Source organism: Phycodurus eques, chromosome 1, assembly GCF_024500275.1.
Source record: "Phycodurus eques isolate BA_2022a chromosome 1, UOR_Pequ_1.1, whole genome shotgun sequence".
Taxonomy (NCBI): Eukaryota; Metazoa; Chordata; class Actinopteri; order Syngnathiformes; family Syngnathidae; genus Phycodurus; species Phycodurus eques.
The window spans coordinates 18,200,156-18,226,302 of record NC_084525.1 but is presented as its reverse complement, the minus strand read 5'-3'; the positions used below and the strand labels follow the sequence as shown (position 1 = coordinate 18,226,302).

The 26,147-nt window shown below is 41.8% G+C and overlaps 1 protein-coding gene across 1 annotated transcript in view; it reads left to right on the top strand.

Moving 5' to 3' along the window:
- pex14 (peroxisomal biogenesis factor 14) overlaps positions 1-26,147 on the top strand; it is a 94,111-nt gene that overhangs the window by 51,864 nt on the left and 16,100 nt on the right. The window contains exons 4-7 of the mRNA XM_061681492.1: positions 6,427-6,552; positions 13,531-13,616; positions 15,285-15,387; positions 22,140-22,237. Coding sequence (XP_061537476.1) covers positions 6,427-6,552; positions 13,531-13,616; positions 15,285-15,387; positions 22,140-22,237 — 413 coding nt within the window. The remainder of the gene's footprint in view (positions 1-6,426; positions 6,553-13,530; positions 13,617-15,284; positions 15,388-22,139; positions 22,238-26,147) is intronic.

Genomic DNA, 26,147 nt, shown 5'->3' with positions numbered 1-26,147 from the left:
ATATATATAATATATATATATATATATATTATATATATATATATATATATATATATATATATATATATATATATACACATATACATATCAATGAGAGAGGGGAGTTTCCACCCAACAACTGTGGTGGACGAACAATGACCTCTTGGCCAGGCGGCTTAACTGATTGCCCCATTTTTTTGCATTCCAAAAGAATGATTCCGTAAGTGGTGTGGGGCATGCCTCTAAGTTGGAGCATAAATAGCTGAGTCTTCCATACAAACACTGGCTCGTGGGTCCTAACTAAGCATTGTTGCATGAACTGATGAAACCTGCTCGGATGAGAGGTGAAACATCATCTAAGACAAACAGAACAGTACAGTTGCGATCGATTATGTGTCCTAAGAATGAAATGACCTGGATGAATGAGAATATTCCCAGCCCTGCATTTCCTTTCAATTAGGAAAGATGTTTTTAGTTACGAACATTTTTATGGAACAAATTAAACTCCTAAGTCAAGGCAGCACTGTACTTTTAAATGCAAGTAATCAAGTTAACATTATTCAAAAATAACGACAATGACAAAAAAAGTGAAAAAATAATAGTCAATTCTATTAAGAAGACTGTATGAAAATAAATTCCTTTGAGTAATACCAGTAATTGATAATAAATTGTGTTGGAAGTCTCATATAGCTCAAGAGTGAAATCAAAATGTCTGAAACCATAGCTATTCTTCATAAAAATAAGGATGTCTGGAATAATACTTTTTACTCATTAAAAAAACTTGTAGAATGACTGATAATGACTTGAAAACGTGTAGTTTTAAAACGATTGATGAAAAATATGATGATGATGATGAAGGAGCAGTTGGCAGTTGTTAGCTTGACTGTTGTGATTATCTTACATGGACCCGTTATTTTGGGATACCTACATAATTCAGTGTATTGTACAGTGGGGCAAAAAGGTAGTTAGTCAGCCACCAATTGTGCAAGTTCTCCCACTTAAAAATATGAGAGAGGCCTGTAATTTTCAGCATAGGTATACCTCACCTATGAGAGACAAAATAAGAAAAAAAAAAACTGATTTGTAAAGAATATATTCGCTAATTATGGTGGAAAAAAAGTATTCGGTCACCTACAAACGAGCAAGATTTCTGGCTCTCACAGACCTGTAACTTCTTCAAGAAGTTACTCAGTCCTCCACTCGTTATCAGAATAAAATACACCTGTTCACAACCTCAAGCAGTCACACTCCAAACTCCACAATGGCCAAGACCAAAGAGCTGTCAAAGAACACTAGAAACATAATTGTAGACCTGCACCAGGCTGGGAACACTGACTCTGCAATAGGTAAGCACCTTGGTGTGAAGAAATCAACTTTGGGAGCAATTATTAGAAAATGGAAGACATACTGTATGTGAGAATACTCAAGTGAGAAGGGGCAAAGTCACAGGAAAACTGGACTAAAACTATAATTACAGTAAGTCTCTACTAGCTCACCAGAGGATGCTTGTTACAAACTGTGGACCCCCTATCGGTGAAAGAGGGATGATTTGGACTCTATCGCTTGTAATTAAATCTAAGAGCAATTAATTGAATCGCATCTGAAAGGGATCACACTCCTTTACTGAGCAAGGAGGAGGCTGTGGAGGAAAAGTGAAGGGATAAAGACAAGGAGGAGATTAAATGTATTTCTCAGTGGTGGTGGTCATCAGCTACATAACCTTGTTTATAAGGAGCAGTGTTTAGAGGTGCTGCATTGGGAGCCTAAGGAAACCATTCAGAATCAGAATCAGAATCATCTTTATTTGCCAAGTATGTCCAAAACACACAAGGAATTTGTCTCCGGTAGTTGGAGCCGCTCTAGTACAACAAACAGTCAATTTACAGAACACTTTGGGGACATAAAGACATTGACAAAAAACAATTGTGCAAAAAGATGCAGAGTCCTCTAGCACTTAGAGCAGTTCGAACGACTAATATTGCAATAGTCCGGTGCAATGACCATTGTGCAAAGGGCGCTGAGACTTCAAGGAGTGTATGCGGTTTAAAGTGACGAGTAGTGCGATCATCTGGGACAATGTCGGTTGTGCAAATGTTACAGATACTCCTCAATCAGTGTGCAAATGGAGCAGATGCTACTCTGGCATGAGTGGCCAGTATATGCAAATAGTGCAGCATGGCGAGACAACTACAGTGAGTGCACAAGTAATACATAATTGGCCCCACAGAAATGTGACAACGAACTCAAGTCAAAAAATTGCCAGCTTGTTGTAATGGAATTATAGGTTAGGTGTTTAAGAAGTTGATCGCAAGAGGGAAGAAGCTGTTGGAATGTCTACTAGTTCTAGTTTGCGTTGATCGGTAGCGCCTACCTGAGGGAAGGAGCCGGAAGAGCTGGTGACCGGGGTGCAGACGGTCCGAGAGGATTTTGCACGCCCTTGTCTTAGTTCTGGCAGCGTGCAAGTCCTCAATGGTGGGTAGGGGGGTACCGACAATCCTTTCAGCAGTTTTGATTGTCCGTTGCAGTCGGAGTTTGTCCTTTTTTGTAGCAGCACCAAACCAGACTGTGATGGAAGAACACAGGACCGATTCGATGACCGCTGTGTAGAACTGTCTCAGCAGCTCCGGTGGCAGGCCGTGCTTTCTCAGAAGCCGCAGGAAGTACATCCTCTGCTGGGCCTTTTTGAGGACGGAGTTGATGTTGTTCGCCCACTTCAGGTCCTGAGAGATTGTAATTCCCAGGAACTTGAAGGTCTCGACGGTTGACACAAGGCAGCTGGACAACGTGAGGGGCAGCTGTGGCGAAGGATGCCTCCTGAAGTCCACGATCATCTCTACCGTCTTGAGCGTGTTCAGCTCCAGGTTGTGTCGCCTGCACCACAGCTCCAGCCGCTCCGCTTCCTGTCGATATGCAGACTCGTCACCGTCCTTGATGAGGCCGATGACAGTGGTGTCATCTGCAAACTTCAGGAGCTTGACAGTCGGGTTCGCTGAGGTGCAGTCGTTCGTGTAGAGAGAGAAGAGCAGCGGAGAGAGGACACAACCTTGGGGCGCCCCAGTGCTGATGCTGCGTGTGGATGAGGTGGCCTCCCCCAGCCTGACCTGCTGTGCCCTGCCCGTCAGAAAGCTGTAAATCCACTGGCAGATGGCAGGTGAGACGCTGAGCTGGAGAAGCTTGGTTGAAAGGAGTTCAGGGATGATGGTGTTGAACGCTGAGCTGAAGTCCACGAAAAGGATCCTCGCGTAGGTCCCTGCGCTGTCGAGGTGTTCTAGGATGAAGTGCAGTCCCATGTTGACTGCATCATCCGCGGACCTGTTCGCTTGGTAGGCAAACTGCAGGGGGTCCAGCAGGGGACCTGTGACACTCTTGAGGTGGTCCAGCACGAGACGTTCAAAGGACTTCATGACCACAGATGTCAAAGCGACAGGCCTGTAGTCATTCAGACTAGAGATTGCAGGTTTCTTGGGGACTGGAATGATGGTGGAGCGTTTGAAGCAGGATGGAACTTCGCACATTTCCAAAGATCTGTTAAAGATCTGAGTGAAGACTGGAGCGAGCTGGTCCGCGCAGACTTTGAGGCAGGATGGGGACACATGGTCCGGTCCTGTTGCTTTGTTAATCTTCTGTTGTTTGAAGATGCGTCTCACATCCTGTTCATGGATGGTTAACGCAGAAGTCAGAGGTGTGGTTGTGGTCGCGGGTGCGGCCGGGTGGGTGTGTGGAGTGAAACTGTCCTTTTCAAATCTGCAATAGAAGGTATTCAAGTCGTTGGCTAGTGTGCTATTGTTCTCAGCTTGGGGGGATCGTCGCTTGTAATTAGTCAGCGATTGGAATGCACGCCAGACTGATTTCGAGTCGTTCGCACTAAACTGTTTTTCCAACTTTGCTGCATAGATCCTCTTTGCAATATTAATTTCTTTAGTAAGCTGGTTTCTAGCTCGATTATACAGGGCCCTGTCCCCGCTCTGATATGCATCTTCCTTAGCTTGGCGAAGCTGCTTAAGTTTAGCAGTGAACCACGGCTTGTTGTTGTTGAATGTCCGAAATGATTTTGTTGGTACACAAACCTCTTCACAGAAACTGATATAGGATGTGACAGTGTCCGTATATTCATCCAGGCTGCCAGCTGAATTTTCAAAGACACTCCAGTCTGTGCAGTCTAAACAGCTTTGAAGTTCCATCTTTGCTTCATTGGTCCACTTTTTGACTGTTTTCACTGTAGGCTTCGCACATTTAAGTTCTTGCTTGTACGTCGGTATTAAGTGAATTAAGCAGTGATCAGACGAGCCCAGGGCTGCACGAGGTATAGCACGGTATGCGTTTTTTACCGTAGTGTAGCAGTGGTCTAAAGTATTATTTTCCCTGGTAGGACAGTCGATGTGCTGCTTGTATTTAGGGAGTTCGTGGTTGAGTTTAGCTTTGTTAAAGTCCCCGAGAATAATGAGGGGTGAGTCAGGGTGTTTTTTTTCAATTTCGTTGACTTGTTCGGCGAGCGTTAGCAATGCGGCGCTCGTGTTAGCTTGCGGTGTGATATAGACTCCAGCCAGTATAAACGATGCAAACTCACGTGGCGCGTAAAATGGTTTACAGTTCAGAAACAGCGACTCCAAATGCGGGCTGCAGTGTGTGCTGAGAACCGTGACGTCCGTACACCATTCTTCGTTTATATGGAGGCATATCCCGCCGCCCTTCGTTTTTCCCGATGATTCCATGTCGCGGTCCGCTCGATGAATGTTGAAGCCGGGAAGCGTGACGGCGCCATCGGGTACAGCGTCGCAAAGCCAGGTCTCCGTGAAGCACATGGCCGCGGAACGTCCGAAGTCTTTACTGGTCTTTAACAGAAGATGAAGCTCGTCCATTTTGTTGGGTAGGGAGCGTACATTCGCGAGGTGGATCGACGGGAACGCCAATCTGTGTCCTCTCTTGCGGAGTTTCACCTGAATTCCGGCTCGTTTTCCTCTGTGGCGCCGCTTCCGCATCCATGCGCCGAAAACCGCGGACGCCGCTCCGGTGAGTAACTCGGGGAAAAAACTGAGCGGATTTTCGAAAGTTGGTGACAGAAAGTCCGGAGTAGCCTCCTTGATGGTTAGCAGGTCTCCCCTTGTGTAAGTGAGTCGTGTAAGGTCTCCAAAGACGGACGAAAAACACAAAAACAAAGACAATACTAGAGAGCGCGTTACCGAGGCGGCCACACTGGTAGGCGCCATCTTGATCAGCCTGTGTGGGTGGCTGTGGTGTTTTTTCTTATTACAATTGTCACCTTATAAGAACCATCTTAACCCCTTCCATCCCCAAGGTCTCAATATAATAAAGCATGATTAAGTTTACATAAAAAATTTATAGGCTGCGTTCGAGTTCCAAATTGGGCTGGGCGATTAACCACTTTTATCGATCAATTTATTGATCAGAATGATTTTGAGATTTTGTTGTTGTTTTGTTTTTGTTTTTAATTAAGAGGCTTCCACATTACACTAACGCAGCCACACTAATGATGTGGCTGCGAACAGAGGCCTCTCTCATCTTTTTAAGTGGGAGAACTTCCACAATTGGTAGCTGACTAAATACTTTTTTGCCCCACTGTATACATGAGTAGCTTCCTATTTCATTATTATTTAAGTCAAATCTGTACTCAGAATTAGGGGTAGGACCAATTTGTTTTTCACTTCTTCCTACTCCTGTTGAACATTAGCATCGAAAGATGCAATCTACTGCTGCCTTTATGTTCCCCCTTTTATTTATAACCTGTCTTGTGTTGAATTGTTTGTATATGTTCAATAAATATATTTTTTTAAATTCATGATGCAATGTTATGCTGTTTCAATTCAAATGTTCATTGAATTTACACCCATATCAATGGTGACACGCAGCCTGGAATACAGCCCTTTATTCCCACAAAATAGGATGTTCATATTAGATTTTTTTTTTTCTCTCCTCCCTTCTGATTCTCCATCAGGGAACCCTTTGCAATTTAATCAAAACTAAAATCATTAAAAAGATCTGAAGATTAAATTATATTGGCATTTGCAAATTTATGTAATACATTTACATTACAATGAAGAAATTAAAATAATGCATTTTAGCTGTCTGGGGTGTATGAAATTTCCACATGGGAAATATAACAAGGAGAAGTGGACAGAGTTATTTTCTTTGCCTTTGGTGACAGTTAATAGGCTTGCAGAGTTTCAGATTTCATTGAAGGGAAGCTTTGCACATTGTCTCCCTTGATAGACATCCCTTAAGCTTAAGCTATCCTCCAAACTCTCAAGAATTATGAAATGAAAATATATCCTTAAGGCTTACAGTTGGGGTAATGGAATGAGTTCATATTGAGGAGAATTGATAGTGTTAATGATTGCATTATGATAGCAAATTAGCCATTTTGTTGTTAACATGTACAGTAAGTCACCAAAGCCTCAGGAGTTTCTTAAATGTCTTAATTGATTGCAGGCTTGACTGATGAGGAGGTTGAGTTGGCCATTCAGCGTTCAGGCAGCAGAGAAGATGTCCTACCTTTGAGAACTGTGGACCCTCCACATCCTCTTGACTCTCCTCACTTTGCTGTTGTTCGAGACAGTGAGTGCACAACTAATTTTCGTACCTCATAATGGCATCGTAATGCAGAACATGGAAAGTAAACGTTTTGTGCTTAATTTATCATTTCAATTTTTGCTCTTCCTATTTCTGCTAAAGAGGTTTATTTCATGGCCGCTCATTTTGTGAAAGACTGGAGCTTGGGCACAATAGGAAAAAAAAAAAAGGTTTCCCCTTAGACGATTCCCTGGATTCTTTTTTACACTATTCCCTGTGTTACAGCAATAACGTTGATGGAGATTTTAGTACCATTGGAGTATGGCATTGTACTGCAGAGCCCCATGACTTCTGCCCTTGCCATAGCATTTCAAACAGTTCCACCCTGGCAAGACCCCATGAGGCAACTTGTGTCTTTATTACCTCAAGGGGTTATGAGTGCTGTCCACTGATTTACCAATGCAGAATGAAGTCTGCGTAATGCTTAACCCATATGACAATGATTCCGGATGTATTCCACCCTCATTTATTACTACACTGTCCTTGACTCCCCCGGCATCTCATGTTTTGTAATGAAAGTGATGTTGATGGGATGGCCATGTAGTTAGGGGGACCCGTGGCTCTCCGTCCATAGTGGGGGGTTTTATATCAAAACGGCTATAAGGAAGCTGCATAATGAGGTGAGAGCGGGGAGTCTTGTATGGGGGGTCATGCCGAAAAGAGAGGGCTACCTCCCTGTGATGTCCTTGTTATAGGGACCGTACGTGGGGACCCGCATCCATCTCTGTCGAAGTAATGGATACTCTGATCTCTATTTCCATGCAGTAGAAGGACAGGAAGGCCTCCACTGAACCCAATAAATTTGAGAGGAGATTGGAAAACTGGGGGATGGAGTCCACTGTTCCCCAGCTTAAGTGACCAAATAAAAGAGAGGAATATGGCAGAGTGGAAGTGCTGGAGAAAAAGGAAGAGACAGAGAAAGAATGAAAGGTTCTAAAGGGGAGGGGGAGCAGGTGAAGACCCCATGTGATACAGTGAGTCTTGTCCAGGGTCATCCACCCATACCAAGGACTCTGAGGCCTTTCAGAAGCACAGTATTGTGGGACATGAGACAATCTATTGCAGCTATAATGTTGATGAAGACCCAAATTTATGTGGTTACCATATGAATGCTGGGGAATGATTCAAATATTTTCGATAGGGAAGGTTACAGGTTCATCCGTGAATGCTGCAGCAGCAATAAAACATGCCCTTTTATGAAAAGAATACCATTCACCTTGAAATTATGTACCGCACAAAATGGTAGTCGGTTTTTCATTTGATTTGCATGCCAAATCATTACATGAAGCCAGCAAAACTGTTCTGCTTCAGAGGCCTGTGGTCTTTTTCATTTGGGCCTCACCTATTTAAATAAAAGAAAAACTATCAAGACCTGTTTTTTTTGTTTAGTGACATTTTAAGTTCACTGCTTTTCTTATGTGGGGAATTTCCAGTTTGACAGACAGTTGGCCCTCATGACTGCTTACACAATGACATACTTTCACAGTATCTGTCACTCAGCGAAACATCGACAACTAAGTTAATTTCTGCTCGTTTCTGTTGTTGGCTTGTTTACAGAGGGTATAAAAAGTCTCCACATCGCTGTCCGAATGCCATATTTTTGTGATATTATAAGAGATCAAGACAAACCATTTTAAAACATTTTCCAATATTAACATGACTATTAACCTGTATAACCCAATAAAAAAATTCAATCTTGTAAGAGGAAAAATAAAGAATAAAAAATGTACAATAACCTGTTGCATAAATATGCAAACCCTTAAACTCATACTTCGTTGCAGCACCTTTGGCTTTTATAATATAACTCAGTCGTTTTGGGTCAGCATTTTCGCAGACTTGCACATCTTTATGTCTTATCATCTTTCCTTTTTGGAATAATGGTCCCCATCTGTCAGATTGTGAGGGAATCTCCTGTGCACAGATCACTTCACAGCTGTTCGATCAGCTTCAGTTCTGGACCATGACTGGGGCATTCCAAAACCTTAATCTTTTCCTTGTGAAGCCAATCTTTTGTTGATTTGAATCTGTGCTTTGGGTCATCCATCCATTTTCTTCCGCTTATCAGAGATCGGGTCGCAGGGGCAGTCGCTTCAGCAGGGAAGCCCAGACTTCACTCCCCAGCCACTTCATCCTGTTCTACGAGGGGGACCCCGAGGCATTCCCAGGCCAGACGAGAGACAGTCTCTCCAGCATATCCTGCGTCGTCCCCGGGGTCTCCTCCCAGTGGGACATGCCCGGAACACCTCACCAGGGAGGCGTCCAGGAGGCATCCTAATCAGATGCCCGCGCCACCTCATCTGACTCTTCTCAATGCAAAGGAACAGCGGCTCTATTCTGAGCCCCTCCTGGATGACTGAGCTTCCCACCCTATCTCTAAGGGAAAGCCCGTACACCCTGCGGAGGAAACCCATTTCAGCCACTTGTATCCGGGATCTCGTTCTTTCGGTCAAGACCCACAGCTCGTGACCATAGGTGAGGGTAGGAACGTAGATCGACCGGTAAATTGAGAGCTTTGCCTTTCGGCCTAGCTGAACTCCTCCACTTGGGGCAGGATCTCATTCCCAACCCCGAGAGGGCACGCCACCCTTTTCCGATTAAGGGCCATGGTATCTGATTTGAAGGTGCTTATTTTTATCCCAGCCACTTCACACTTGGCTGCGAATCGCTCCAGTGAGAGTTGGAGATCATGGCTTGATGAAGCCAACAGAACACCATCATCTGCAAAAAGCAGAAATGCAATACTGAGGCCATCAAACCGGACCCCCTCTGCGACTCGGCTGCACCGAGAAAATTACCTAAACATTTTGAACCCAATCTATGACAAAGGGCATCCTTGGCGGAGTCCAAATGAATCTGACTTACTGCCGGCAATGCGGACCAAACTATGACACTGCTCATACAGGGACCAAACAGCCCATATCAGGGGTTCGGTACCCCATTCTCCTTTGTACCCTCCACAGGGCTCCCCGAGGAACACAGTTGAACGCCTTCTCCAAGTCCATAAAACGCATTTAGACTGGTTGGGCGAACTCCCATGCACCCTCGAGGACCCTGCCGAGGGTGTATAGCTGGTCACCTGTTCACGGCCAGGACGAAAAGCACACTGCTCCTCCTGAATCTGAGATTTCACTTCCCAACGGACCCTCCTCTCCGGCACCGCTGAATAGGCCTTACCAGGGAGGCTGAGGAGTGTGATTCCCTGGAGTTGGAACACACAGGAGGTCCCCCTTCTTAAAAGGGGGACCACCACCCGAGTCTGCCAATCCAGAGGCACTGTCCCCGATGTCCACATGATGTTGCAGAGGAGTGTCAACCAGGACAGCCCCACAACATCCAGAGCCTTTAGGAACTCCGGGTGAATCTCATCTACCCCCAGGGCCTTGCCACCGAGGAGCTTTTTAACCACCTCGGTTCTAATCGGGGGGTGCATTCCTCCCAATCATGCCCTCCAGGTCTCACTGTTATTGTCCACGTGAGCATTGAAGTCCCCCAACAATACAAAGGAGTCCCCAGCGGGAGCTGTCTCCAGCACCCTCTCCAAGGAATCAAAAAAGGGTGGGTGCTCTGAACTGCTGTTTGGTACATGGGCACAAACAACAGTCAGGACCTGTCCCCCCCCAGCGGAAGGCGGAGGGAGGCTACCCTCTCGTCCACTCGGGTGAACCCCAACATACAGGCACCGAGCCGGAGGGTAATCAGTATGTTCACACCTGCTCAGCGCTTCTCACTGTGGGCAACTCCAGAGTGGAACAGAGTCCAACCCCTGTAGATAGGACTGGTACCAGAGACCCAGCTGTGTGTGGAGGCAAGCCCAACTATGTCTAGTCGGAACTTCTCGACCTCACACACCAGCTCGGGCTACTTTCCTGCCAGAGACATCTCTAGAGCCAGCTTCTGTAGCTTGGGATCGGATCGCCAAGGTGCTTTGGGTCATTGTCATGGTAAAGATGAATTTCATATTCAGCTGTCTAGCTGAAGCTTGAAGGCTTTGTGCTTAAACTGGCTATGATTTAGAACCATTTATAATTCCCTCCACCTTGACTAAGGCCCCAATTCCAGCTGAAGATAAGCGGCACCTAATCGTGACGCTGCCACTCATACTTCACTGTATTGCAGGTATAGTGTTCTATTGGTGATGAGCAGTGTTGTTTGCGGCAAACATACCTTTTCAAAATATGGACATAAAGTTCTAACTTTGTTTCATTGGACCAGAACAAATTTTCCCACGTGCTCTAGAGGGATTTCAAGTATGTTTTTTTCAAAATGTAGTCAGGCTTGTATATTGGACATCCAGTTGTTGGTAAATGTCACTGTTGTGCCATAGTTTCTCTACTTAATGATGACTGTCTTCACTGTTTCTTGGTATAGTTAATGCCTTGTATATTTTTTTGTACCCTTCTCTGACTGATACCTTTGGACAGTGCGATCCCTCTGATGCTTTGGATTTATCTTGGTCTAATTTTTTATATCACAAAAACCTGGCAAGGGTGTGTAACACTTTTTAGACAATGTGACCCTTTTGTTTGCAATTCAGAGTAACTATATTCCATGTATGGTGGGGGTAGGGGGGTTCTTGGGCGAAAGGAAATCTGATTTGATTTAAATATTTGAGTTACTTTGCTGTGCTACTCAAATGAATGGAGATGCCTTGCATACTTATAGAACTCACGTATTATTCACTACTGCAAACACTCTTTGGTGGTACTGCGTTGCTTTACTTGACCTTGGATGCTTTACAGGTTGCGTACAGTTGTATAGTACCATTCAGCATCATGCAAAACACATGCAAACTGGAGTAGCCCCCTCCTTTAACATCTAATTCACGATGGTATTTGAAGCCTAAAATATTAACACCAAATCCTAGACTATATCTAATTATTCTTGATACAATGTTGCTCTACTCTTCTGAGACATCTGTAAATTCCTAATACATAATTATTATTACATTTTACTTAAGTTATGTTTTTGCACGTGCAAACCTTTAGTAAATCGGTCTGTTTGAAGTGAATGGAAATACAGCGGCTGAAATAAGTATTTAAAACGTCAACATTGTTCTCACTAAATATACTTTCAAAGGTGCTATTAACCTGAAAATTTCACCAGATCTTGGGAACAACCCAAGTCATCCATACATACAAAGAAAGTAGAACAAATAAGCGCAAGAATTAAGTTGTGTAAAAATGTGAAATGACACAGGGAAAAAGTATTGAAAACATGAATGCAGGTGCAAAAAGGCATGGAAAGCCAAGACAACACCTACAATCTATCAATAATCAAACAGCAATCCAGCCCATTGTCAGTGCAAATGAATATCAGCTGGTTCAGTCCTAATTGATGGCCTCCAGAAAGGTCTTATTGCCAAGGTGTGAGTCAAGACACATCTTATGATAGGTAAGAGCAGAGAGCTGTCTCAAGACCATTGCAAACTTTTTGTTGCAAAACATAATGGCATTGGTTACAGGCGCATATCGAAGCTTCTGAATGTTTCAGTGAGTACGGTTGGGGCCATAATACGTAAGTGGAAAGCCAATCATGCCACCATAAATTTGCCTCGATCAGGTCATCCTCGCAAGATTTCTGACAGAGGAGTGCAAAGAATAATCAGAAGAGTTGTCAAAGAACTAAGGACCACCTGTGGAGAGCTTCAAAAAGACCTGGAATTAGCAGGTACTGTTGTCACAAGGAAAACAGTGAGTAATGTACTCCGGCGCCATGGCCTGTATGCACGCTCACCACACAAGACCTCATTGCTGAAAAAAAACATGTCAAAGCTCGTTTACAGTTTGCTGAACAACATTTGGACAAGTCTGTTAAATACTGGGAGAATATGGTCTGGTCGGATGAGAGCAAAATTGAACTGTATGGATGCCATAATTCACACCACGTTTGGAGAAGAAATGGCACTGCACATCACCCTAAAAACACCATACCAACAGTGAAGTTCGGAGGTGGGAACATGATGGTGTGGGGCTGCTTTTCAGCAAATGGTACTAGTAAACTTCACATTATTGAATGTAGGATCAATGGGCAAATGTACTGAGACATTCTTCACAAAGATCTGCTGCCATCTAAGAGGAAGAAAGTGAAATGAGAGGGGACATTTCAGGAGGATAATGATCCAAAACATGCAGTACAGTCAAAGAAACTCTCAATTGGTTTCAAAGAAAAAATAAATAAAGCTGCTAGAATGGCCCAGACAATCACCCGACTTGAATCAAATCGAAAATCTATGGAAAGAACTGAAACTCAAGGTCCATAAAAGAAGCCCACGGAAGCTTCAAGATTTGAAGACTGCTTGTGTGGAGGAATGGGCCAAAATCACAGAGTAATGCATGCGACTAGTTTCTCCTTACAGGAGGCGTCTTGAAGCTGTCCATGCAAACAAAGGCTTTTGTATAAAGTATTAAATAAATACCAGTTGGCGTGTTCAATACTTTTCCCCCTGTGTCATTTCACATCATTACACACAACTTAGGCGACACGATGGTCGACTGGTTAGCACATCTGCCTCACAGTTCAAAATAGTTAATTACACTCCTGTTTTCATTTATTCATTCATTTTCTGAACCGCTTATCCTCACTAGGGTTGCGGGCGTGCTGGAGCCTATTCCAGCTATCTTCAGGCAAGAGGCGGTGTACACCCTGAACTGGTCGCCAGCCAATCGCAGGGCTCATACAAAATACCATTTGCACTCACATTCACACCTATGGGCAAGTTAGTCTTCAATTAACCTGCCATGCATGTTTTTGGGAAGTGGGCGGAAACCAGAGTACCCGGAGAAAAAACAGGTAGGCAAGGGGAGAACATGCAAACTCCACACAGGTAGGGCCGGATTTGAACCCAGGTCCTTAGAACTGCGAGGCAGATGTGCTAACCTGTCGACCACAGTGCCGCCTTTGTAGGTTCAAATCCCCCAATTTTTTTTTTTTAATTGACATGAAGTATTTTATCCTGTTCTCAAGGTCCAAAAGGCTACAGATGGAGAAACTATGGTGCCTTCGCCATCATGATGGTGGGCATTGCCTACAGCTGTCATCATCTTTACAAGGTGCAGTAGGCCTGTTCTCCAACATTCACAGTTTTTTTTTTTTTTTTTTCTCTTCTTTTCTCTGTTCGGTTAGATAATGTGTTTTACATATACAGATCCGTTGGTACTGCCTCTCCATGATATTACATTTAAATTGGTGGCCAGCGCAACAGTTTAAAGAATTATAGTGTTAGATAGTGTTAGAATAGCAGTCGTCTCTGCAGCATGTAACTTTGTTATGGTCTACTTATTAAAGCAATCAAAGCAGAAGCTCAGTTCGACACCATTTTCCCCCCCTTTTACTTCTACTCCCCCTTCTTTCCTCTCAGTTTTGTTTTTCTCTTTAAAATGTATTGTGGCTAACTTGACTCAAACCTTTTTTTTTTTTTTTTTTTTTATAAATCCAACCATCTAAAAATAATCATCCTGGTTTGTATCAAGCTTAACGGCCCTTGAACATGAGCTTATGGGGCCTCTTGTCCTCAGTGCGATTAATCCGACAGTGGTTGTTACTGTAGTAGCAGTCTGAGTGGCATGTGGAAGCCATTACGCTCATTTTGGAGGCAGACAGAAGCTTTAGCACTCGATCTTGTGCTCGATGACACGTCGCATTCCATTTTGAGTGCGCAAGAGTACACGACACAGCCAGACAACCTTTGTGTAGTAGGTCTTTTTATTTAAGCTTTATTTACACAGTTTTCAGATCACCAAGTAATTTTCTTTCTCAACAGATGTTACTTTGCAAAAAATACACAGTGTAGCAGTTCAGTTTCCCTAACGCAGGGTTCATCAGACCCCGGTCACCAGAGTGTTGGGATCCCCTAGTGGGACGGCACAGGTTGCTGTCATGTCACAAGAGCATAACGCTAGTCTCACCATATGTCCTGGCTTCTGCCCAGTACTTTGTTATTGTGCACCTTGTGAACACCTCAGTCACAGCGACCCACTTATTAATTACCATGCATTGACACTCATTATTTTTTTTCTCCAAAAAGTGTTTATTACTTGTGCTAGTATGGCCTGGCGTCACATGAGCAAGACGAAACATTGGCTCCCAGGTGACTCTGAAGGAGGTAGTCCTCCACATTCTTTAATACAGTTTCATTTCGTGAGCTGTTTCAGGTAATTAACACTTTTTTATTTATCACAAGTATACATTCGTATTGTTTTGGATTAACTATTTATAGTGTTAATTGTCATGAGTTTCCTTGGACTGCTCTTGCCTCGGCAGGTATTATGTTTACTGGGCCTAGCTTATAGTTATTGTCATTATCCATTTGGCCAATTTTTTTTCTCATTTACCCTGACTTGTTAGAAAACCAATAAATGTACCGTAAGTGAAATTGGAATGAATCTAAATCTCAAATAATTGACAATATTCAAATCAAATCCTCCAAGTTGAATGTGGAACCATCTTGATATGTTCAGCTTTAAATTCATGTAATCTAAGAACAGCTGTGAAGCTATTTTCTAATCTACTAATGGCTTCAACACTTGATACTTGAATCACTTGCTTGGACACGGAAATGTGCACTTAATCAGCCACAGTTTACACAATGATGCACTCGTCTAATAAAACAATGTCTTTGACCCTCCACTGCCACGTCTTGGTGGCCTTGTTGCCTCCTCATCTTTCTTCCACTTCCCACCAGAGAGAAGTCTAATATTGTGCCACGCTTTTAATTGCAGAAATACATCCTTCCCCTCATTATGGACAGCCGAGAGGACAAGAAGCATCTGCAGAAGATGGAGAGCAACATCGCAGCAATGAGTGGCACGCTGACACAGACAGGTGAAGATTAATATCTTCATCAGTTTTTTCCTCCTTAACATTTTCCCTCATTTATCTGTTGCCAAAATTGGGAGGCCCTGCGCATTTTTAACAAATGATGCTGCTGTCATTTCGCTTTAATTTGAAATTGCTTGTTTACTGTCAGGCTCAAGCTCAATTAATTACGTTTCGCTGAAAAGCTCTTAACCTCGGAATATTAATGAGGAGTCGGGAAATGACAACTTTTCTTTCCCCTCCCCCGACCCACCCGTTCTCTTCCCCCAATCTCCATCCCTCTCCAATCGCTACACCAACCCTATCCAGTGCTTCACTGTCATCTTCAACAGCCAGGTTCTGCCCTGTAGGTGGCGAGAAAGTTCATTTTAATTTGGTGTGTTGCTTGTGTGCGTGTTGGTTGGATGTGCATGCGGCATGGCACTGTGTGGCGTCTGGTCTCAGCATTGGCCCTTGTGGGTGATGAAGTACACAGTGACAGGTGCGGCTCCCATGTTGGACAGGTGAGGAATCTCAAGGTAGCTGTCAGACAACTAGAGAGATGTGTCCCTTGCTCTTCGTTAATATAATTAAAAATCCAGGATGGAGTAAATAACACGGGCCCTTTGACAAAGCTTGGAGTCAATGACTTTTTCCACTGATGTTTACCTTATTCATCTTGCCAGGACTCTAATTCCTTTTGATGAATTTCCATTGGTAGAACCAGGTACTGAGAGGTACTATTTTTAGAACATGATCAGACAACCAAGGTGTGGACCTGAGTCACATGACTTGGAGTTGAGTTATGAATTTGATGACTTTAGACTGGACTTCACGATATGTTCAAGACTTACAACTCGACTTGAACTTGAACAGCAATGACTCGTGACTTCAGTTGGACTTGAAAAGACTTGCTATTTCGACCAAAGCATTGAGAAACCAAAAGTCATAGCTTCTCTTTCTACAGCTCAATGTGTCACTTACTGTGATACGACAGCAAAATGTAAAAAGTGACAACGTACTGCTGCAAATCTTACTGGTTATTTAGCAGGTCAAGATGTACCATGCTATTATTGCTATATTTAATTTCTGTCTTTAGACAGTTAACACTCTGATAGTCGCACCTGTAAAGGAATTGACCAAGAGGTCATTATTTCACACACTACCTCAAGTAATAGTTTCATGGCGGGGGTGTGGGCGAAATGCAACATAAATCAGCAATAAATGTGACAGTTAAATAAGGTATACATTTCAAGAACCACTGGTAACATACACAGAAACGACAACGACAATTAACGTAGCAATAAAGACATTGCAAAAATAAAAAAATCCACATTGCATTGTGGGAATCGCGTCACGTATGCTTGTTTTTGTTAGGATCAGCAGCTAGATCACGCAAATAGTTATGGGTCGGGCCGTGTGCTGTCTGGGCTTCCTGTTCATTACAGTTTGGTTTAGTCAGTGTAGTGTTCTCAAGAGTCAGTCTATTTCTTTTTTCATTCACTTAATTTACCGATCCATCAGCACACAGTTACAATCTATTTGACATTAAACTACATTTATGATTCTTCATGTCCTGCTACTGTAGTTGCACATCTGAGTTTTAAGAAAAATACTGTTGATTATCAGTAGAATACTTGATTAATAATTGCAGCACTACTGAATGCAAATTCTTATTTGTGACAGGTCTGTTTGTCATTTTAGAAGTAAAGTGCGAAAAATTAAGTCATAGCATATCATTTTCATGGAATAAGTGAAAAACGCACTACCGATTGGTTTTGAAGGGGCAATAAACTAACCCCCCCCTCCCCCCTTCTCCTTGACAGTTGGCCTTGAAGGTGCAAAAATTTTGATCAGCCCCCTAGTTTTCTTATAAGGGTGTTTATTTGGGTACTTTTGATTTTCGTTTTTCCCAAAAGTGTCATAAAAACTATATATACCTACCTTACCTTAAGTAATCTTTCTGTGAGTCATAATCTGTTCATGTCCATATATATTTATTAAAGATTTTAAAAAAAAAAAAAAATAATAAATAATTTGGTCTTTTTGTCAGATACCGTAGAGAAATGGCATATTGATTAAAAATTGATAAATCTTATGATGGTAATGACGTGACGGTAATGACATTTCAAAGTTTTTAGCTAACTGTGCTATGCTGGTAGAGTTAGCTTAAATTTTTCTTTTAGCTAGGACAACATTTTTATATATCCAGTTTTTACACGAAAATCTTTAAACATATTAGCACTACAAGTCGTTTGGTAATGACATGCAATAATAATACTTAAGGGAACAAATGAAAAAAATTACTCTTCCAGTTGCATAATGGTCATTGCACCGGACTATTGCTATATTAGTCATTCGAACTGCTCTAAGTGCTCTGCATCTTTTGCACAATTTCAAAAAAAAAAAAAAAATGTACCGGCATTACCAGAAAACTATTAACCCTTTATTGCTCAGTGACTGTTTTTTTTGTCAATGTCTTTATGTCTCAAAAGTGTTCTCTGTCAATTGACTGTCTGTTGTCGTACGAGAGCGGCTCCATCTACCGGAGACAAATTCCTTGTGTTTTTTGGACATACTTGGCAAATAAAGATGATTCTGATTATCAAAATGTCTGACTTCTGTCTGCCCTAGCATGTGCTTGAGTGACAAGACAAAATGACACAGGGAATTAAAGAATCAGATTTTAAATAAACTTCATTGATCTGAAAATGGTCAATGTGGAACTTTAAGGGACAGACATATTTTAGTAAAAATAAAAGACAGAATTTGAAATGTTTTGTATAAATGATGAGAAATCATTAATTTTATTATGTTTTAAGGAATTTATGGTAAAAGTTACACCTTTTTAGCATTTCTTTAGTAGCGCTTTGTATATCCAAACCCTGTGCTATGGACAGGGTGAAAACTGTAAAATACCACCATAAAACCGCTCAAAAAATGTCAAAATATACTAATATTGACATGAAATTTTAGACAACACTTATTAGGCACGTCCACTGCTCGGTGATTGAAAAAATCTATTTAAATATATTTTCAAGGACACAAAAAGGCCTGTAATCAAATAAACACCCATAAAGGTTCAATGCACTTCCATCCATCCATTTTCTGAGCCGCTTCTCCTCACTAGGGTCACGGGCGTGCTGGAGCCTATCCCAGCTATCATCAGGCAGGAGGCGGGGTACACCCTGAACTGGTTGCCAGCCAATCGCAGGGCACAAACAAACAAACAACCATTCGCACTTACAGTCACACCTACGGGCAATTTAGAGTCTCCAATTAATGCATGTTTTTGGGATGTGGGAGGAAACCGGAGTGCCCGGAGAAAACCCACGCAGGCACGGGGAGAACATGCGAACTCCACACAGGTGGGGCCCGGCATTGAACCCGGGTCCTCAGAACTGTGAGGCTGACGCTCTAACCAGTCGTTCACCGTGCCGCGTTCAATGCACTTGTTTATCAAATTTGTTTGGATAAATAAATATTAAATATATACATATTAATTAATATAAATCGATATGAGCATATTTTATTGTTGTTAAAATGACACGAAAAGGACTCAATTCAAGCTGTACGACTTGCGACTTGACTTGAGATTTGCCTGTCTCGACTTCGGACTTGAGGGGAAAGACTTGACCTCTTTATACACCCGCGCTCGCGCGGCCGACAATGCCCACATTGCGTCACGTGACCGCACACGGGCAAAATTGTTGCTGCGCGTCGAACACCGCGGAGATCATCTCTCGTGATTGGTCAGTTTTCGTCACATGCTGTAATGACTTACTCAGTGTGCCCCTAGGTTCTACATACCATCTACGCCACTGCCTTCTCGATCGTTTTTGCAGCATAATTAAACGTATCATCTGGTCATCTAGGTACATTTGTTCGAGCAGACACTGTTCCATTGTTGTTGCTTTGTTCCTTTTTACTGAAAGGAAAGTAAAAACGGCTACCGGAAATGGCCAAAAATTGCAGAGGAAGCGACACCCCCGACTTGGAGGTGAACTGCAGTACATTTTCAAAACTGCGCGTGGGTTGCGCTCAAGTATAAAGGCAAACTACGCGCGGGACAGCCGCAGTGACGTCAGCGCGGTCGCCATCCGCATGAGTATAAAGAAGCCTTTACTTGTGACTTGCAAAGGAATGACTTGGTTCCACCTCTGTCAGACAATATCGAGACGATATGATATGGATGGTCTTTGCCACATCGTTGTAACATTTTAGGATATGCAACAAGGCGCGAACAGCAAGGTCTTTGGGCCTGGGCACAGGTGAGCACGCCAAACTGTGATCCTCCCACCGATTCGCCGGGCCATCGCCAGATGACCCACCCGCACTGCAGCTCAGGCAGTGTAGAGGGGAGGGCGACAGGGGTGCAGCCATGCCAGTAAGAGCTTAGCGGATACTGCCGCAACCGCAAAACTTGTCAGGGCTTTTGACTTTCTTGTGAGCTTTAGAAAGGGCTAATTATATATATATATATATATATATATATATATATTAAAATACGTGACGCCGGGAGTGGAAGAAGTAAGCGCTAATAATAACAACAAAGTATTAAAAGAAATTCAGTGTTTTTTTCTGCATGTCGTTCAATGTTGCATGGTTTTTGCAATTTCCGAGGTGAGTAAAGGTGTTTAGAGCTGGTACTGTTGCTGGCATAAGTTTGTCCGTACAGTGAACGTACAATTAGAAATATTACTGTAACTTAGAAATCAGTGTTTGTAAACTTGTCAGTTGTAAGTCGATGGTGTTTTACTCTTCTTTCACCTTTTTGGTCTTGCTCTACTTATCCATTTTGATCCATTTATGCAGTCAGTATTTAAGATTCCAGTTGGGTAACAAAAACCAACTGTTCTTTCCCACAGCCAGTGTTGGAACTAATTTGCTCCGACTTTTAGTAGCCAAGCGGCTATTGGAGTTAATGACTGTTGTAGTAAACAATTGGGGTTGGGGGTTGCAATTACTGTACACTACTCACACTGCCTTCCCATTGTCTGCCTCTACCTCTCGTTGCACTGAATAATAGCGACCAGGCGTCTCACTGCTGCCAACTGCTTGGACCCACTTTTTTTCATGTTTCTCTAGTACCAAGTGCAACAAGGTGATGAATCCAGTTGAGCAGTGGACTACATTATTCTCTCTCGCCAGCACCAGCTTGATAGTAGGGGCCTTGACGCCCATTATGATTTGCCTGCAACTTCACATAAACAATGAATGAATGGATCTTGGAACAACTTCAGTGCACCCAGGCTGTAATGGAATTGTGAGGCTGTTTGGGCACTGTCTTTGTGCACCATATTGGTGACCAGCTGGCCATTACGATATACAGGCCTGGACATATGTAGTGTACATTATATTGAGGTATTTACTGAATAATTTACTGAATGGACAATATGAACTCTCCAAACAGCAGCTGCAAGCCTCACATAACATCGTGTCTCATCTTTCTGTGGTGCGCACACACACAAACGTCCAAAGCTACAGCTGCCTTCTGATTCATGCTTTGCCAAAGTCATTGACTTCATTATTCTTGGCTATCATGTCTGTGATGACTGGGGATAAGAAGTTACGCATTTTTCTCGGTACAAAGGAGTCAAAGGTTGGATTGTGGACAGTTTGGCAGCAGTTGTTTAAAAACTGGGCCAATGGTAATTTAGAAGTCGCAGCAACACTGGCTGGTGGACTGACTTACTCATATGGAGAAGTCATTGTGGAGTCTCGTTAGAAACCAATCGGGCAACCCTTGTATTAACAAGCACACACTCCCTTCGTAATGTTTTAAAGAGGGCTGTCGCATTTACTTTTATTACTACCCTCAGAGAGTTTGGTCACATTCAGAAACTGACTAATCAGCTTTAAATGCTTGGGTTTTTGACACCAGCCATCATGTTCAAACTTGTATTTTATTGGAGTCTGCTAGCTTGGAAAGCTCAAACATGTTAGAACCTTACCTATATTAATACTACCCGACCCTTTGAAAGATCAAATATTTTGTCAGTGCCGGTTTTCTACTTCAGAGACTGGCTCCAATCTTTTGTCCAAGTCTACATTTACGTGGTTATGCATCCCGTCCAGCCGGCTGCAGATCAGGCTTTTAAGCATTGGCCTGACAACCTCAGCAGTGGACCGACACAATAACTGTTGATGTTAATCCTATTAGGCTTGATTTAACACTTTACACGCCCATGATTTATATGAATGTTTATTGGTTTTCTATAATATAATCAGCTCAGGGAAACTTAATGCATTGTTTGGTAATACATGCGTGACTGGAAGCAGGGGGCAACAAACTGTGCCTGCTGTTATTTGAAATCATACACCCGCATCCAACACCAACACTTGAACTAATTCAATCTTCAAAGTCAATGGAAAAAAGAACAATATTTATTCGGATTAGGAGGGACATTTTGTCTGGCAGCCTCCTCCTAAATGAGAGCCTTGTTTTTTTTCTTTGTTGATCATTTGAGGATTTAAGATGCATTAGAAGGCAGTGTCTGGGTGGATAATGGAAGGTTAGAGACTGTTATTTAATTTAAGTTCAGACACTAGAGATTAATATCTTCATCCTATGTGCAGCCCCTTCCCACCCGCCACCCTGTGACTCTTACCAAATGGCGACTGACAATTGCCTTTAATTATAATTCTTGGTGGACAGCTTTGATATGTGACACAATAGGAACTGTGTGTGTGAGACAGACAAAAATGTAGCTACGTCCAATACAGTCTTTCGTTCAGATTTACTATATTACATGTCATTGTTGCTCTGTTTTTATCAGTTGGACAGCTACAGCAGACCATGACTTCCCTCCAGGAGCTCCTGGTCCAACAGCAGCAGAAAATCCAGGAGCTTTCCCAAGAACTGACTGCAGCAGAGGTAGTTGTCGCCTCATCGTCATAATAATTATCATCATCTTGGCACTTTTCAGTTATTACCAACAGTGAATCATGCTAGTTTTCCTGCAATCAAATACAAATATTCTCAAAAATAGATTTTTATACTTACTGTAGTGCAAGCATTGCAGGGGTGGACCCACACCCCATAACATATTAGTAATTTTATGCTAGGTTTTTAAAGCCATAATTATATCTAATAATGAAAGCCACTCTCAATGACTTTCTTTTCTGTTATTATAATCCAGTCATATTTTTTGTTTAAGAAAGGAAAATCTTTACAAGTATAAGAAAACAAAGTGACAACACTATAAGGGCTTTCCTGTAATCTGGAAATGACTTACTGGTGATTGCTGAATAGGCAATAACTTTGAAATTGCAAAAGGAGCCCAGTAAAGGTGCTCCGTTGAACTCTCCAGATTGATTAGGAGAGGGGCGAAGAGGTTTCTCCAGGCTTCTATGCACTAAAACTTCCTGTGCTGCCCTTGCTCATAACTGCCATACATAGACAACCTTATTATAGTTTATCATCAGAACTAAAGCTGCTCAACAAAAGTATGGTTCATCTCATTATGGGGCCATAATGTTAAGCCTGACTGTCGTTTCTTTGCCTTGACTTTTATAGACAGTGTTGATAATCTTTTTTGAATTTTAAGTGTTTTGATGAAGTGGCTGTGTTCTAAAAAGTGATGTGCAGGCATGAAATGTTGCTCACTTTTTTTTTTTTTTTTATATCATGGCTCGTAATTTACTTTATGATCTCTGGGCTCTAAAAAAGTATCTTGGAAGAGAATCTTAGACAATGTTTTATGTCCACAGCTTGTTAAGCACATGGCTAGCATCTGGATAGCACAGGGAAACATATGTGGACACATCTGCTTCAGCTCAAATGAGGGGAAAAAGTATAAGTGCCTCCCTGGGATCAGATTGGTTTAAAGATTAGTAGCTCACTTTGTGCCATTTCAAGTTTTCAGTGACTTATTCTATCATTTAGATTAGCAGAAATATGTTTTTAAAATGAAAAATACGATTGTATTTGTTTATTATTCCACATAAAATAAATGATACATTCTGTTCACTTGATACCTAATTTTGACTCTTTTCTGCCTGTGCCATTCTTTTTTTATTTATGAAAATTGTCCCTGATGTGGAATCCTGCTGATAAAATAGTAGCGATAATAAGGTGGATGGAATTTTTTTTTTTTTCTTCATTGTCATTTCTAAAATCACACAATGAATTAAACTGTCTACTTCATTTGCTGTGAGTACCTTGTTGGAGAGCAGTAGTGTACAAAAAGTATTTCACATCAAAATACCCATTAAACAAATCGTAAACTCAACTTCATAGTTACAGCATAGATCTTAAATTTCCCCTGCGTCGGAGGAAGGCTTGTTGGCCATGGAGGAAATTGGTAAATTGTTTTCAGGTGTAGGACTTAAGATGAGAATCACATGTTTATGTTGGTGAGCTACTTCTTATTCACCGTTTGCGGCTTTAAGGGTTAGCCTCACCATGCTGTCAAAGTCTGCAACGCTTAGCAATTATACTGTACCTCTCAACACAGAAATGTGGCTTTAAGCCAAAACATATGGAGCTTTCGGTTTCCTTGGCTGCTAAGTAAACATTTCTTGTAGTTTGGAAACCACTTATTTGTAGAGGAGATGTAGTGACCCAAAACTGCAAACTTAAAAAAAAAAAAAAAAAAAATCTCTCTCTCGCACAAATACACTTTTGCATTACATTATTACATAGTTCAAGTGACAAATATGGGTCATGGCAGCATAAAGACAAACTAAAATACATGACATAAAATGAGGCCTCTTCCAAATGTGAATTAAAATGTAATATGAATTGGATGTCGGCCAGTGCATCTGCAGCTTATACAGAAAGATCGGATATACTCTGTCAATGTGAAATTCGGCAATCTGTGACATATACACAAACACAACACAAATTAACATTAAAAACAGTAGATCTAAACTACTTGAAATCCTAGTACATTCACTACTAAGTGTATAGAATTAAATAAGATGCTGTCGTTACCTGTATTAACCAGTGCCGTAAGTTAGTCAGGCCAACTAAACGGCATGTAACGTTGAATAATTGTATATATATTTTTTAAATGTATCTATATTGTTGCTGCTTGATGCTGATGTGTAGTTGTGTACATACTTTGTGGGTGAGTGCACATTCAGGTTGTTTCAAATGTTCAGTAAAAAACTGAATATTGGCATTAAATCAGATTTGCGCACTTAGACCTGCAGTGTAAATGCACCCTTTGATTCACATTTCTGTACCTCGTGACATGGGGTTGTTTAGCTTTTTCCCTCTTCTATCTTGGTTAAATTTGCTGTATTCCAGCAACCGAACTGAAGTATAGATTTGACTCAGGATGATTTATGCCCGATGTTAAACATACTGCTATATGTCTGCTCCATTATCATTACAAATCTGCCTGTTAACTGTTTTCCCTACTGTCTCACTGATTGTTGTCTTTATTAGTGGGTACAGTGTTGAAGATTAGAAACCGCCTCCTAGCTTGTGCGAGACAAACTGCCAGTGGGAAATATCATAGAGAGTGAAATCAATTGCACTGTACCAGTGTTTCCACTCAAAAACTCTCCTCTGGGGACTTCCTTTTGAAAGTAATTCAATCATAAATATACATGCTTTACTTGAAAACGTAGTGTCTGCCGGCAGAGTAGCTCTGAATTAATTTGCCTTTAGACACTCTTAAACAAGGCTTGTTAAAGATCTTTTTTCCTAATGGGTCCAGATGTGTTTATCTTCATTTAGCCAGATGAGCTGTTGTCCTTGGGTGCTGCAGTTGATGTCTTATTTTCTAACCATGCAATACAGTCTCTTTAATCGATATTCTTCTTTACAAATAATTAGCAGGGGAAATCTCCTTAATAGTATTTACACAGTGAATAACACAGTGTGCAAAGTGTCGGTTAATTATAAAATACAAATCTCATAAATTGAACTTTTTAGAATATTTTAGTATTGTTTGTATGGTTGGATGTTTGCATGTGCAGTTTTTTTTACAACACGCCCAGTGAACTGTGTGCACAATTAAATTATCCACTGTTAAGGCCACACAGATGCCAAAGAGCCCTGGACCTGCTTTCCAGGAACCTGGCTAGACCTCAAAAATCTTATTTGCATAATGTCGTCTCCAGGATGAAGTCACCCATTGGCTAAACATTAGCTTGTAGGACGAGTGTCAGTGACTAGTGAAAATGTCATATGTTGCAAAATAGCTTTGATATTATTTAAACAAGTCTTCAACGCAGTTAATAAGGTTTGAATGTATTTTTAAATCTGCCTGGTTGTATGATACAATTAAACCTAGTATATAAAGGGTGAATGCGGCTCTGTTGCTTCTGGGCTCTAAGGGATTCAATTGTAAAAAACAAAATTACTCTTTACATCCTTTACATCAAACCATCTTTAATTGGTTTTAGCATTGGTTCTAACTTGCATCATGTGTATGTGATGTAAAACATGAAACAACTTTGTATCTGAAATTCATAAATCAAGATAAGCGATAAAAGCGCAAAACAATTTATTCGTAGTTTAACATCCAGGTCACCATGCATTTCAAAGGGAAAGTGAAATCTTAGTGTCGATGCCATGGAATGGAATGCTGATAATTGTTTATCAGCAGTTTGTGCAAGCATCAGATCTTACATGCTTCTGCGGTGTGTGTGATATGTCAGCACTTGAGGTTGAGCGCACTTTCAGTCTCGGCGGACATTGATACTCCAACACTTAGCCTGCAGCCAAGCACTTAACACTGAAGTTCCACACAATGTGTGTTCATACACGCTAAAATAATGTATCGCAAAGCTGAAATTCAGCACGGGATCAACATTTGATTAGGTTTCTT